Here is a 15,936-nt window from a genome sequence, read left to right as displayed (position 1 = left end):
TTATAAATAATGATGCTGTGAAAATTTGTGTAAAAGTTTTTGTGTAGATATATGTTTTCATTGCTCTTGGCTATACAGCTGGGAGTGGAATTGCTGGGTCGTATGATATGGCTTTTAGCATCTGAGGAACTGTCAGACCATTTTGTGACAGTGGCTGCACCGTTTTACATTCTCACCAGCAGTGCATGAGGCTTCTCCACATACTTGCCAACACTTTAAAGTTGTTTTTTGGTTATAGCCATCCCTAGTGGGTATGAAGTAGTACTTTGTCATGGTTTTGATTTGCATATCCCTGATGGCTAATGATATTGAGCATCTTTTCATGTATTCATTGGCCATTTGTGTATCTTCTTTGGAGAAATGTCTATTCAAGTCCTTTGCCCATTTCAAAATTAAGTCATTTGAGGGACTTCCCTGGTGGTGCAGTGGGTAAGACTCCCCGCTCCCAATGCAGGGGGCCTGGGTTCAATTCCTGGTCAGGGAACTAGATCCCACATGCATGCTGCAACTAAGAGTTCACATGCCATAACTAAGGAGCCCGCGTGCTGCAACTAAGGAGCTGGTGAGCCGCAACTAATGAGCCTGCGAGCTGCAAATAAGACCCAGTGCAACCAAATAAAAAGAAAAAAAATTGTCTGATACAGCCACTATGGAGAACAGTATGGAGGTTCCTTAAAAAACTAAAAACAGAACTACCATACGACCCAGCAATCCCACTACTGGGCATATCCCCTGAGAAAACCATAATTCAAAAAGAGTCATGTACCAAAGTGTTCATTGCAGCTCTATTTACAATAGCCAGGACATGGAAGCAACCTAAGTGTCCATTGACAGATGAATGGATAAAGAAGATGTGGCACATATATACAGTGGAATATTACTCAGCCATAAAAAGAAACGAAATTGAGTTATTTGTAGTGAGGTGGATGGACCTAGAGTCTGTCATACAGAGTGAAGTAAGTCAGAAAGAGAAAGACAAATACTGTATGCTAACACATATATATGGAATCTAAAAAAAAAAAAAAATGGTCATGAAGAACCTAGGGGCAAGACGGGAGTAAAGACACAGATCTACTAGAGCATGGACTTGAGGACACGGGGAGGGGGGAAGAGTAAGCTGTGACAAAGTGAGAGAGTGGCATGGACATATATACACTACCAAATGTAAAATAGATAGCTAGTGGGAAGCAGCCGCATAGCACAGGGAGATCAGCTCAGTGCTCTGTGACCGCCTGGAGGGGTGGGCTAGGGAGGGTGGGAGGGAGGGAGATGCAAGAGGGAGGAGATATGGGGACATATGTATATGTATAACTGATTCACTTTGTTATACAGCAGAAACTAACACACCATTGTAAAGCAGTTATACTCCAATAAAGATGTTAAAAAAATTGTCATTTGTCTTTTTATTATTGAGTTATAAGAGTTCTTTGTATATTCTAGATACCAGTCCCTTATCAGGCATATAAAACTTTTCTCATTCTGTAGTTGTCTTTTCACTTTCTTGAGAGTGTCTTTTTAGGCAAAAAAGTTTTAATTTTTGATGATATCCAGTGTGTTTTTTCTTTAGTTGCTTGTGTTTTTGTTGTCATATCTAAGAAACCATTGTCTAATTCAAAGACATGAAGATTTACTCCTGTGTTTTCTTCTAAGAGTTTTATAATTTTAGCTTATACATTTAGGTCTTTGATCTATTTTGAGTTAATTTTTATGTATGGTGTGAGGTAGGGGTCCAGTTTTTATTTCTTTGCATGTGAATATTCAGTTGTCCTAGCACCCTTTGTTAAAAAGATTACTTTTTTATCCTTTCTCCATTCAATTGTCCTGATCCCCTTCTTGAAACTCAGTTGATCATAAATTTGAGTGTCTATTTCTGGTCTCTCAGTTCTACCATTGATCTGTATGACTGTCATTATGCCAGTACCTTATTATTATTTCTATTGTCGAAAATAAGACAGAATTGTTACAACCTAAAGCAAAACTATCAGACATAATCTGCCTCAGCTCTTTATATTTTTTATCAGCATACATAATTCACACTAGTTTCATTCCTTAAATTATATAATTACTATGGTAACTTCTAGAAATATTTATAAACTTTAAAGAAAAATGAACCTAGGGAAAAAAAAGTACATTTTAACAGAAAATTAAACCAGCAATCCTTTGTAGTCCTATGGTTGACTCATCAGCATCCCAGACAGACTGACAAATACTGGAGCTATCTGAGCAGGAATTTATTCACGTTTATTTTACTTCATAGTTTGCTTGGAATGCAGCATTGGCATTTGCTATTATAATACTGGATACATGATAGGGGACTTCAGTTACCAGTACATTTGTTGTGTTCTGTTGGGTGTTGTTTCCTGCTCTGATACAGGGTACTTTTTTTCTTCAGTGATATATTAGTGATGTTCCTGTTATCTGTTGCTAGGTAACAAACTGCCCCCAACCTTTGTCTTTAAACAACGGTAGTCATTTATTTTGCTCCGGAACCTGCAACTTTCTCAGGGCTTGGCAGCGAGGATTTGCTGCTACTCTGCTGTCTGGGGCCTCAGCTGGGGTGACTCAAATTGCTGAGGGATGGAACAGCTGGGGGCTAGTGGGACATCTTCCTATCCTAGTGTAGTCCCAGGCTTCTCCAACTGTGTGCTTTTTCTGTAGTCTGCATCACGGCAGCCTCAGGAGAGTCAGATTTCTTTCCTAGCGACCCAGGGCTCCTAGAGCAAGTGGCGAGAGACGGAGGTGGAAGCTGCCAGGCTCTTTCTATCTTGCCTTGAAAGTCATGCAGCAGCTGCGCTGCATTCTGCTGGTCACACTGGAGTCTTAGGGCAGGAACAACCCAAGGTCTGCAAACAAGAGCCGTGGTTTGCTGGGATGTCGTCTCTGGAAACTACTAAAGTATGTAGCTAGAATGTATGTTTCACTGGGGAGTTCCCGTATGTAGTCATAACATGAAGAATGTCTTCCCCAAAAAACTACCTTAAAATGACTTTGAGTTTATGATGCCAAATGCTTCATACCCCCCAAGTATTTCTTTAGTAAAACTAGAGTGTTTCATATGGTAGAAAATAGAGTCATCAGGTTCAAATTCATTGAACACAGAAGGTTACATTTGTATCAGTTAAGGGTCCTGTCTTCAGTAAAGTTATAGCTGTCATGAAATTATATACCAAATAGCACCAATGCAAGGAAAGAGGCAAAAAGTGCTGGAAGGACAAGCAGAAATGGGAAGAAAAATCTGTTAGGTTTAGGAAACTTTAATATATCTCTTTTGATCCTCCTCAGCTCAGATAAACAAAAATAAATAGGAATGTCCAGGATCTGATTTCATAAAGTTGTTCTGGTAGCATAGATGAAATTTTATATTCTGCCATTAGGTTACCGTTAATCAAAGCAGAACAAATCAGTGATAAAATTAATCTTCCATTCTCGATAGTTATTAGCAAACTAAAAATAGAAGAACACTTCCTTAAACTTGTAGAGGATCTCTGCTGGAGATTCACTTAACTGTGAATTACTGGAAGCATTTCCACTGAAGTCAGGAGAACGAGGATGCTGCTGCCCTTCTTGTCTCCACCCTGGCCGGCTCATTTGGGTTAGAAATTTTAGTCACTTTGAATCATGCTTTATTGTTAGACCTAGCTAAAGAAAAATCTTACCGACACATACATAAATATTCTGGATCACTGACGTGTCCTCACGGGTATTTGGGAATGTGATGGAGCCAGTGTTATCTGCAGCGGTGTCCATGGGAGTCCGTGTAGTGACTTGGTCTGGTCCCCATGCTGGTTCTGTGGGGCCTCAAGCATGAAGAAATGTGATACTTGCTGACCCACAGCAGGATGTACAATTTAGAAAAATTTCTTTTTGGAATCAGTTTTTGTATTCTCTCTTGACCTCATGATCTGTTTGGTATTCTGGTTTAGAGTCATTAGGATTTCACTCCCAGGGTTGAAAGTGGATTTTAGTGTCCTTGGTCCCAGATAAATAATCAGCCCCTACCTTCTGTTTGGACCCTGACAGCCCATAGCTGTTTAATCCAGTATTCTGGAGCCTGGTGTCCACTTGCTGTGCTGTGCTCAGGCTGCAGACGTATTTAGACCCAGTGCTCTGTTCCACTACTGAGGCATTTGCTAATCACAGCGGACGTCACTCACCGTTTTAGTAACGGCTGTGGTTGTCAGTTACCCTGTCTGGGCTGTTAGCTCTGTGGATAACCATTCTGTGTGTTCATTAAGTCTGCTAGGAGAAGGACAGCAACACATCCTCTATCTTGGACAGACTTTTGACGCTTTGTTTCATCTTTATGTTGCAGATGTAGCTGCCGTAGCAAGTGGTCGTGAATTCCTGGTTAACTCAAGTCGGGTGCTCTTGGACACCATACTGCAGCTTCTGGGAGACTTGAAGCCGGGACAGTGCACCAAACTCAAAGTGTACGGTGGATGATATTTAAAAGTTCATGTTTATTTACATAGTAGTTAGAATTTGCTGATTGGGCCCCTTTTTCAAGCAAATGCACTTAATTTGACTGTAGCTCTAAAAAATAGAAGAAACAAATTTCCCGGAGAATTAAGGGATACACTCTCTATTCAATACTATTTTAGGAAAATAATATAAACAAAAGGAATGTTCCCACCTTAGGGCAATCACTGAGTCCCAGATGCTATCATGGGTGAACTTCAGGGTGAACTTAGAATAGGTGATGGTTTTGACAGCACCCCACTTCCAGGAGCCAGGATCCGGACTTATTTTCCACTGGTGCTTAACAAATTACCACAGACTTACTGGCTGAAACAACACCTCCTTCAAGGTCTGTAGGTCAGAGGTCTGAGTGGGCTTGGTTGGGCTACCTACAGGGTCTCAAGTGGCCCAAATCAAGGGTTGTCCAGGCAAGGCTCCTTTCCAGAGGCTCTGCACAAGAATCTCTTCCACGTACATCCAGGTTGCTGGAAGAATCCAACTCCCTGCGTTGATAGGACTCTGGTCCCTGTTTCCTTGCTGGCTGTCAGGCGGGGCCACGTTTAGCTTCCAGGGCTGACTGAATTCCTTATCACGTAACCTCACCCCATCTTCAAGTCACAACAGCTTGCCGAACCTTTCTTACACTTCAGAACCTCTTGGATTTCCTCCTCTTTTGCCCGCCAGAGAAAACTCACTGTTTTTTTTTTGTTGTTTTTTTTTGCGGTACATGGGCCTCTCACTGTTGTGGCCTCTCCCGTTGCGAGCACAGGCTCCGGACGCGCAGGCTCAGCGGCCATGGCTCACAGGCCCAGCCGCTCTGCGACATGTGGGATCTTCCCAGACCGGGGCACGAACCCGTGTCCCCTTCATCGGCAGGCAGACTCTCAACCACTGCGCCACCAGGGAAGCCCAGCTCAGTTTTTGATGGGGTCACGGGTTTATATTTGGCATAACTGGATAAACTCCCTTTTGATTAACTCAGAGTCAGCTGATTAGTAACCTTAATTGTATCTGCAGAGTCTCACTGCCTTGACCAGGCAACTTAATGTGACCGGGGTGTTATATATCGGTCTCGGGGATTAGGGCAGGAAACGTTGACCCATTTTAGGATTCTGCTACCACACCATTTATTTCAAGTGTTTGCTTTTAGTTCTTGAGCACTTCATTAAATAGCTTCTCTAAGTCTTTGTAAGATACTTCTCACATCTGTGTCATCTTGGCCTTGGAATCTCTTGGTTGTCTTGCCCCACGTGAGTTGGGATTTTTCCTGTTTCTTTGTAGGCTGAGTAATTTTGGGGTTGTATTGTGGACATTTGAATATTATGTTTTGAGACCCTGGGTCTTGCTTAAATCTTATGGGAGGTGTTGATGTTTTGTTTCAGCAGCGGTCAGCCTGGTTGGGTTCAGGTCACAAGTTCTGACGAGCCTTCTCTGTTTGTGGCTTCCATGTCAGTTCCTTTTTTTTTTTTTTTTGGCCATGTTGCACAGCTTTTGGGATCTCAGTTCCCTGACCAGGGACTGAACCCTGGCCACGGCAGTGAACGTGCTGAATCCTAACCACTAGGCCACCAGGGAACTCCTTTCAGTTCCATTTTTAAGAAGCTTTTGCAGTGCTGTTGCTGTGAGGCTGATCCCTCACCATCGTCTCCTGGTGCTCTGCCCCTCATGTATGTCCCTGTTTGGGACCTGGATGATAGTCGATATTTTAGTTTTCAGAGTCTTAGATATGCTGTTTATGATCAGATCCACACATGCATAGCTTGGGGTGAGGCCAGGAGTCTGTAGACGACCTTGTGGGGTCACATTCCTGAGCCTTTTTTTTTTTTTTTTTGCGGTACGCGGGCCTCTCACTGTTGTGGCCTCTCCCGTTGCGAGCACAGGCTCCGGACGCGCAGACTCAGCGGCCATGGCTCACGGGCCCAGCCGCTCCGCGGCATGTGGGATCTTCCCGGACCGGGGCACAAACCCATGTCCCCCGCATCAGCAGGCGGACTCTCAACCACTGCGCCACCAGGGAAGCCCAATGCTGAGGTTTTATATGCCCTGAGGTCACATGTTTCTGCAGCTAGGCCCAGTCCAGGGCAAGAAGCAGGAGTTCAGAGGATCACATTTCCTTTCCACAGAGTTTGAGTTACCCGAGGACTCCCATTGCCAGCACGGTCACTGCTGCGAGATCCCGCTGCTACTCCTCGAGCCTGAGCAGAGGGCTTCTCCTGGTGCTCTCTCTGTGTGGTTCGTGCCACCCTGGGTTTGGGGGCTGAGTGGTAAACTCTTGGTTTGGTGGTTCTTAAAATTCTGGTCTTCTTCCCAATCCACCTGCAGAGACATTTACTTGCTTACTTGACAGTTTTCCATCTGACCCCCAAGCACAGCCGTGTGCGGGCTGTCAGCCTCAGACCCATCTTGGGATCCCTGTGCAAAGCGGCCTGAGGCAGGTCTTGCCGCTCCGTTCTCTGTGGCCGCCTTCTGATATGCCCACTGTATACCCACTTTCTCCATCGCTGCTAGCGTCCAGCCTGAGTCCTCCAGAGCTAGGACCCTTCCTGTACTGCGAGCAAACCTCCTGTTCCGTTTGGCCTCTCCACACCTTGACTGTAGTTTGCCTTTTTCTTGGGGGTTTTGCTTTCCTCGCCACCGTCATGGTCAAAGGCTGCCCATTTTCAGCAGCTTGGGTGCCTCAGACCCAGAGATGGGGGTTTTTACAAATAATTATTTAGAGCAGTTGTAGCTTCACAACAAAACTGAGAGGAAGATGCAAAGATTTCCCATATACCCCTGTCCCCCCCACGCCCCATGCGTAGCCTTCCCTGTTATCACCGTCACTCACCAGAATGGGACATTTTCTACCGAGGGTGAACCTACTTTGGCATGTCAGTCACCCAAAGACCATAGTTTACCTAAGAGTTTACTCTGGGTGTTGTCCATTCAGGGGATTTGGACAGATACATTATGACACACGTTCATTATTACAACAGCATACAGAGGGCCCTGGGTTTATCATCACGTGGGTTTCCAGCCTCTGAGGTGGAGAGCCCGTCGTGGTCCTTAGACACATGCTCTCTTGCTCAGCTCCCTCCTCCCATCACTCCCCGAACCTCGCTGAGACTCCTGCTGCTTACTGCTTCTCTTTCCTCCATGGCCTCCCCTCCGTCCAGCTAACCTGGACCCTCACCACCATCTCCTGATGCTCTGACCTTGGACCGGCCATCCACCTTCTCCTTTCCTAGCTGTGGTGATGCTTGAGGAGAAGGTTTCAGATGCACAGAGTCATGCCGTTTCACCCTCACCTGGTCCTGAGTCCCCCTGGAACCCTCCTCTGCATCCTTATCGGTGCCACTTTCATCTCCACCGTGGCCGGGTCAGACTCAGACTCTCTCTGTGACTCCGACCCCTGCGCTGCTCTTCGGCCCTCTGTGGGGCAGGGGCACTTATCCCAGCAGGTGGCTCTCCTTCCTGCTCCCCAGGGAGAGCCGAGGCCTGTGGGCCTGAGCTTTCTCGTCTCTCTGCCTCACTTGTGTATACCCTCTCACCCTCACTTTCTTCTCTCATGTGGCCTTTTGGGGTTTCCACCTCTGGCTTTGATTAGCTGTGCTTTTGATTAGTTGCCCTCTGGGATTTTGCTCAATTAGCTGTCATCTCCTGCTTAGGCATTTCCAAGTTCTCCCTTCCACTGGCTCCTTTTCAGCTGACTTTCTCCCAGCTGTGCTGTGATCACCTTCAGCGGCGCCCTAGGGTCCATATCAGAGCATTTCCAGCTCTGCTAGGATTTGGGTGGCTTTGGATTTTCCACGACATGACACGTTTTCCCAGAATGAAGGGCTGGCTTATGTTGCCCTGTTCCTTTTGCTTCCCTTGAAGTCCCCATGGGCCCTTGGGGTTAGTGGCCCTTTATAACAGACTTGATTCTACCGAGGGGCCCCAGGGCCACCTCTTTGGTGACAAGTGGGGCATTGTTGTGACTTGGCCTCTGTGAGTTCTTTCAGGGTTATGTCTTCTCAGCCATTTAATTTCTCGATAGCTCCAGTTTATCTGCCTTTTGTTTTGGAAGACCCTTTTTAAACTCTCCAAATCTAGACACTTCCAATATCTGGCCCTGAGGGCCTCTCAAGGTGCTTTCTGCTGCCAGCAGGAGGGCTGGGGTGCTGCTTGCTGTGGTGGTGTATCTTGCAAGCCTTGGCTTCCGTATCTTCAAGGGGATGACCTTCTTGCTACACCAACCAGGTCTGTGTTCTCTGTTGGTAATTTTTAACATTCACATCAGCCTCTCAGGTGTCTGCTCCATATGGCCGCTTGATAGGGCTGTGGGCAACCCCAGGCCGGCCCTAGGCCAGGCTCCGTCTGCCAAGGCTAGGGAAGTCAGTGCTGCCTGGCAGGGGCTCTTGTCCACCTCTTCTCTGTGCATTTCTTCTTACTTAGCCAGCACTCGGGGTGTGAAGTGTCCGGAGATTCCCCATCCTCACCAGCATCGGTCCTTTTCCTTCCACCTCCAACCACGGGGCATCAGCCTGGCGCACAGAGCGTCTGGTACAGGCAGTTTCTGTGCGTGTCTGGGGTTGTACCCTGATCTTGGGATTCTGAGGGCCACCAGGTGTCGTGCTGGCCTTGAGCCTGGTACGATGGACCCTCAGAAACTCCTGGTTGTGGCTTGTTTCCCCACTGCTGTCGTGTGACACTGGTGTTGCCGTTCTCCTTGACGCTCAGTAAGAGCTGGACAAACACAATTTTTGTTTCTCATCGGAGATCTGGATTTCAGGAGTTAGGATTACTTCCAGCCTTTTAAATTCTCCCTGGTTTCTTTTGCACTTAACTTTCTCATTAACTTTGTCTCATTGCCCATCCTTCATTAGGATTTTACCAGTCCTATTGACACAGGCCTGGGACAGGTAACCCACTTCTGCATACTTACTCCAGGGAAAGTTCTACCCATAAACCCCAGGACACGTGTGCAGAAATGTCATAGCAGCTGTGTTTGTTACAGCACGCACTAGGAACTGACCTAAACCTCTGTCAGCTGGAGAATAGAGAAATAAATTGTGATCAGTATGTTGGGACGCATCAGTGAAAATACGTTTGAGCTATGCAGATCAACACGGACAGACCTCTGGCGGTGGTGGGGAAGATTACTGCGGTATGCGCTGCTGATACAAGTGTGGAGGACAGGACCGTCAGGCTCTGTATATTTGCTGTAAAGGTACATGGAGATGCACACCTCTCTCCCGTAGCAAATGAGATAGTGGTTCCCACCTGCCTGAAGTCCGAGTTCAGACGGAGTTCATGAAGGGGATTTGACTATGGTGAGGAGGTTTCTTTCTTCACCAGGGAGGTGGGTGTCGTGTTGTCTTTTTGTGTGTCTTCTCTGTTAAGTAGTAGATAAAAATTAATCTAAGGTACTTGATTAGGATTGCGTATGGCACATACAGGCCACAGATTTTTAAGCTCTGACTTGACTGGGGAGGGGGTCCGAGTCTAAAACAAGCATGTTCACTAGTCAGTTACTATATCCTCTTTAAAAATTGGTGGGGGGCTTCCCTGGTGGTGTAGTGGTTGAGAGTTCGCCTGCTGTTGCAGGGGACACGGGTTCGTGCCCCCGTCCAGGAAGATCCCACATGCCGCGGAGCGGCTGGGCCCGTGAGCCATGGCCTCTGAGCCTGTGCGTCAGGAGCCTGTGCTCCGCAACAGGAGAGGCCACAGCGGTGAGAGGCCCGCGTACCGCAAAAAAAAAAAAAATTGGTGGACCTCTAACTGCGAGTTTCCGTCCGTCATTTGGTCTGAAGTGTCTGACTGTATTGCTCTGCCAATTGCTGCTTTCTCATGTAACATGTGCAGTCTTCTCTAAGAATTGTATTACTCTTTGTTCCTTAAAATTACTTGATGGTGCTAATTTGGCTAATTTAGATTTTAGTCAGTTTTGGATGACTGATCTGTGGGTTTTGTTTCAGGTCAGTAGACATCACAAGTCATGCCTTTTGGTTTATTTTTATGGTTGGCTTGTTTTGAAGTACTGGGTGTGTTTATTCTTTGTTGCTTCTAGGTTACAATTTATAATTTCTTTTACAAGGAAGAACAAGGTAGCTCACTCGCATCACCTTTACTTTGAGCACCTCAGCCTTGGACGTCAGACTGTCTGGGGGGTGGCTTTCTGACGTCTCACCAGGAGAGCCCGCTCAGCCTCCAGGCGCAGGCCTCATGTATATAGGTGGAGAGAGGGCCTCGTCATTCAAGGAGAGTTACTTGCGTAGCATTTTAAGTTTACTACTACCTTTATTTTAGCATTGCTTTCAGTCCTCCTATTATCAACGTCAGATGCCTCTCAAATTCTCAAGACTGCAGAGATGGGGAGATTGCTCTTTTGCAGCCCATGAATCCATTTATAATGTATCTTCTGCTTAGGTTCATGGTGGGAAGCAGAATTTACCTACTTTTTTGTCATTGGAAGAAACAAATGACTCCTAGTACTACAGTAGTTTGGGAAATGACATTTCCTTTTAATACTGAAGTAGCAGAAGAGTGAATTGAATGGGCGGTCTCTTTTGACCTGACAGTTGGAACTTTGATACATTATTTACAGAGTGCTTTTTTTTTTTTAAAGGGCATATGTTGAACTCATACTTTTTTTTTTTTTAATTAATTAATTAATTTATTTATGGCCGTGTTGGGTCTTCATTTCTGTGTGAGGGCTTTCTCCAGTTGTGGCAAGCGGGGGCCACTCTTCATCACGGTGCGCTGGCCTCTCACTATCGCGGCCTCTCCTGTTGCAGAGCACAGGCTCCAGATTCGCAGGCTCAGTAGTTGTGGCTCACGGGCCTAGTTGCTCCGCGGCATGTGGGATCTTCCCGGACCAGGGCACGAACCCGTGTCCCCTGCATCGGCAGGCAGATTCTCAACCACTGCGCCACCAGGGAAGCCCTACAGAGTGCTTTTGGTTGGAGTGGAAATGTTGGAATAGAAAGTATTTGCATAAGAAACAGGAAGTGGTTCAGGGTTTGTTGTTTGCTAAGTCGCGGTGTGACCTTGGAGGATTCTTTCGTCTTCAGAAAGATGTAGCCTGGCAGTAACACGAGGTCAGGCGGCACCATGGCCATGGCAATTAGTTTTGTTCCATTTTAGATTCTTTTTTTTTTTTTAATATTTATTTATTTAGGCTGCGCCGGGTTTTAGTTGTGGCCCACGGAATCTTAGTTGCAGCATGTAGGATCTAGTTTCCCGACCACGGATCAAACCCGGGCCCCCTGCACTGGGAGCGCAGAGTCACCCATTGGACCACCAGGGAAGTCCCTCATTTTAGCTTCTTAATGTTGGCTGATTGTGACCAAATATGAAATTTTAGAGACATTTGTCAATTTGTGTTTTTGCCACCTCAAAGTTAAACAGCAGTCAATGAAGAATTTCAACTAGACATATTATCTGGAGTTTGCCCCATATTTCAGTCATCACCCAGATATTAACTTTGCCTCTTAAGATCTAGAGAAGATTGGCTTATTTTCTTTTCATTATCTAAAGCAGGAGTTGGCAAGCTTTCCTCTAAAGGGCCACATAGAATATTTTAGGCTCTGTGGACCATGCGATCTCTGTTGCAGTGACTCACTCCTGCTGTTGTAGCCTGAAAGCAGCATAGGAAACACATTGAATTTTGAGGAATTCCAACTATCTGTGTTGGTGATCTGAACTTTTCTCTTCTTGAGATCCTGGATTAGAGATCTCAGAAAATTCTCGTTAATGTGTTGAATTTTCCTCATGAATATGACATTTGAACATCCCTTAATAACTCATTAAATGGTTACTAGTGCATAGATTTTGGATATCTGTAAGAATTGTCAGGAAAACTTGAAAACATTTGTAATTTTGGCTCATTTTGTGGCCTGTGGCGAGATTGAAAATCGTAATTTGAGACCTGGGCATTACTCTTCTCAAGGGTGCTAGTCTGGTGTTCTCTTCCTGGACGGCAGCATTGCCTTGACTTTGAAAATGCCCATGGAAATAGGAGGAGAGACAGACCGTCTCCGCACGCTGCCCTGCTGAGGCTCTCAATCGCTGGGAGCTGGTTCACTTTCCATGTTGAACCCGAGCACTTACCATGTCCCGGGTACTGTACCAGCCTACGTGTCTGTGAAGACAAATCAGCCGTGGAGCTTGCTTTTGACAAACAAAGCTTAGTGGGGAAACCAACTATTTTTTTTTTTTTTTTTTGTGGTACGCGGGCCTCTCACTGCCGTGGCCTCTCCCGTTGCGGAGCACAGGCTCTGGACGTGCAGGCTCAGCGGCCATGGCTCACGGGCCCAGCCGCTCCGCGGCACGTGGGATCTTCCCGGACCGGGGCACGAACCTGCGTCCCCTGCATCGGCAGGCGGACTCTCAACCGCTGAGCCACCAGGGAAGCCCAAAACCAGCTATTTTAACAGAAAACTGTAATAAACATTTTCCATGGCATGCATGTATGTGTGTACCATAATTTAATCGATCCCTTATTAATGGACTAAATCGCTATTATTGATTTTCCTTTTGCCTGAGGCTCTAGTATGTTTTGGTATAGTACTATTACTGATCCCATCTCGATTTTAAATTTTGATATATTGCTTATTATGGAATTGTTGCAGTAGTTCTGATTTTTAAAAGTTGCTTTACAATATATTTTAAAAACCTTGGTTACTAAGCTTTTTTGGCACCCCTTTTATTTGCATCCAAAGCAAGTGCCTTGTTCTCCTCACCCTCGCCGGCCCTGCTGGTTAAATGTTCAGTTGTGCACACATAGGACACTGCAGGAGATGGGCTGTGGGCTCTGGGCTCTGGTACCTTTTCCTGAAGAGAACTGGTGTTTGTCCTGACAGGCTCTTCCTGACTCCTAAACCCTGGCCCCCCCGAGGTGGTCAGTGCCAAATCTGTGCCTCGTTCCGTGGTTTCCTCTCACTCTCCACTGGGCTCGGTAGTGTCTGCCTCGTCCGGTGGCCGGGTCAGAGCTGGCCGCAGCCTGGGCAGATTCTGCATGCTCGCTAGTGCTCCCCTTGTCTGGTAGCTGCCTTTCTGGGCTTCCTCCTCCCTAGCTTTGCTCCATTTCCTGCAATTTCTTTAGCTCTCTTTTTAAAAAGTTTATTTAATTTATTCTTTTTTGGCTGCGTTGGGTCTTTGTTGCTGTGCACGGGCTTTCTCTAGTTGCGGCGAGCAGGGGCTACTCTTCGTTGTGGTGCGTGGGCTTCTCATTGTGGCGGCTTCTCTTGTTTCAGAGCACGGGCTGTAGGCACCTGGGCTTCAGGAGTTGTGGCTTGTGGGCTTAGGAGTTGTGGCTCGCGGGCTCTAGAGTTCAGACTCAGTAGTTGTGGCACACAGGCTTAGTTGCTCTGCGGCATGTGAGATCTTCCCGGACCAGGGCTCGAACCCGTGTCCCCTGCATTGGCAGGTGATTCTTAACCACTGTGCCACCAGGGAAGCCCTTCTTTAGCTCTCTTTTCTGTTTAGTATTTCTCCTTTCCCAGGTGTCAATTACCCTTGAGTTTTACAGTTTGATTATTAAAGTTTTCATTCTTGTAGGTTCTACTGGGTTCTTTTTTGAGCTGCCTGGTTATTTATAATACTCAGTAGCTCCTTGATGATGTTTTAAATTTCTTTTTTGAATTATTTATACCTATTAAACATAGCTGTTTTCTATTTGGTAATTGATACTTGCAGTATCTGATAATTTTTTTTATGCTGACTCTGTCATTGGTTCTTTGTGCTGTTACTTTAAGGTCTTATTTTTCATGTGTTTTGTGATTTTTATTATGAACTTAAAATTGGTAGCACTGTATTTGTGAGAATTCTTTGAGGACCCAGTTGAGGGTCCTTTCCTTTAAGAGAATGTTTCTTGTGGCCGGGTGGCGGGAGCAGCTCCCATCCCAGGTCTACTTTCTTATTAAAATTATTGGCTTGTGGACTTTCAGGCAATACAGAAAGTACGCAATCATGCCAAGCTTGACAGTTCACTCTTTCCTGGCTTTCTGAAGGGGTCTGTGCTCTGAAGTCCTGTCTTGTGTTGGTCTGAGGCTTTTCTTTCTGTCCCTCTGCACAAAGGCACTAACACTGACATTCTGTGTCTCTGGAATCTGTCATCTTTAGGGCTCACCTTTCTGAATTTGAGCTCTCACTATGTTCCCGATTAGAGATGTTTTCCCTTCATTTCTTACAAGGTCATTCATTTTTTCAAGACTTTGCAAAATATTTGTGTAGCCTTTTCTATTACTGTACAGTATGAAGTTTTGGGGGTCTCTGTATTCAGCAGTATTATCAGAAACCAGTCCTATAGTTTTCCAGTTTTTAATAATATTCGACTCTGTATTACTAGTTGTGGTCAGTTCCCAAGACCACTTGTAAGACCCTATTTAACTCCAGGTCAGTAGGATCGTTGGTTGTTAGGGGTGGTTGGATTGTGGTGCTCTCCATCCCTTTGCCGTGGATTAAACAGGATGGTACGGCCTGACCTGGCCACCCAGGCATCATGGGTAACATTCACTGAATGAAAGGTAGGATTAAATTTTAAACAGTGAATTGAACTTTTAGAGTACAGTATACTTATGAATGGAGGGTTATCTGTCTATAAATGCAGGATTGGTACTAAAAGGGGTTACTCAATGAATATGGTTTTGAGGTTCCCTGTGCCCACTTTGCATATGTGTCTCTTGATTATGTGAGTTATAAGAGGTGGTGTTACGTGGCAGTATTGCTGAAGTTTCCCATTTTCAGGTAGCCTCACAGAGACAAATATTTTACATACTTCTGCTTACTATACCTGTCATCCAGATTGTGTTAGAGTTGGACATCTGAAGTGTAAGGGCATGAGGGCACCCCTAAATATGCTAAGGTCCTATGAACCAGGAGATATATTTAGGGTGGCGCAGTATGGAGGGGCAGCGTGTCAACACCATTTTCTTTTACATTTCAGATTAATGCTGATGTCCCTGTACAACGTGAGCATCAATTTGAAAGGCTTGAAGTACATTAGTGAGAGTCCAGGATTCATCCCTTTGTTGTGGTGGCTTCTGAGCGGTAAGGATGGGCTTTACCTGTGCGTCTCCTTATACACCTGTTCCCCTGTGGCAGGAGGAGGTCGTAAAGTATTAGAGATGAGGGTTGTTCATCCCAAGGTGTTCTCATGCCTTCCTAAAAAAAGATTTCAAATTATAGAAAACTCACTGGTATGCTGTTATTTCTAGTTCTGTTTCTGAAGTATCGCTTTCAATTTAGTTATGATTCTGTGACACAAAGAAAAATTATCTAATAAAACAGCTAATAAGTGGCTTTAACCTGTCCCTTTCACTGTGAACGATACAGCACTATGTATGCTGTCTGTGGCTCTGAACATCAGGTGTAGGGAAATCCCGTCGTTAAGCAACGTGGGGAAAAAAGAAATCTGAGAGATTGCAGCTCTGAAGTTCCATCTGTCTATCTATCTATCCATCTGATGTGTTTTTTTGTTTTCTTTGGAATAAAAAGCTGTCTTTACTGTTTCTC

General features: G+C 45.5%; 1 protein-coding gene across 6 annotated transcripts in view; it reads left to right on the top strand.

Annotated features, from left to right (window-relative positions):
• Positions 1-15,936, top strand: part of HSF2BP (heat shock transcription factor 2 binding protein) — an 83,152-nt gene that overhangs the window by 31,350 nt on the left and 35,866 nt on the right. For 5 of the 6 annotated variants that reach the window (XM_073804558.1, XM_033856169.2, XM_073804560.1 and 2 more), the window contains 2 exons: positions 4,313-4,430; positions 15,368-15,471. In XM_073804558.1, coding sequence (XP_073660659.1) covers positions 4,313-4,430; positions 15,368-15,471 — 222 coding nt within the window. The remainder of the gene's footprint in view (positions 1-4,312; positions 4,431-15,367; positions 15,472-15,936) is intronic. The other variant, XM_073804561.1, reaches the window with a different exon arrangement.

Source organism: Tursiops truncatus, chromosome 4, assembly GCF_011762595.2.
Source record: "Tursiops truncatus isolate mTurTru1 chromosome 4, mTurTru1.mat.Y, whole genome shotgun sequence".
In the NCBI taxonomy this organism is placed as follows: Eukaryota; Metazoa; Chordata; class Mammalia; order Artiodactyla; family Delphinidae; genus Tursiops; species Tursiops truncatus.
Note: the sequence above shows the minus strand (reverse complement) of the source record. Positions and strands in the feature narration are given on the sequence as shown.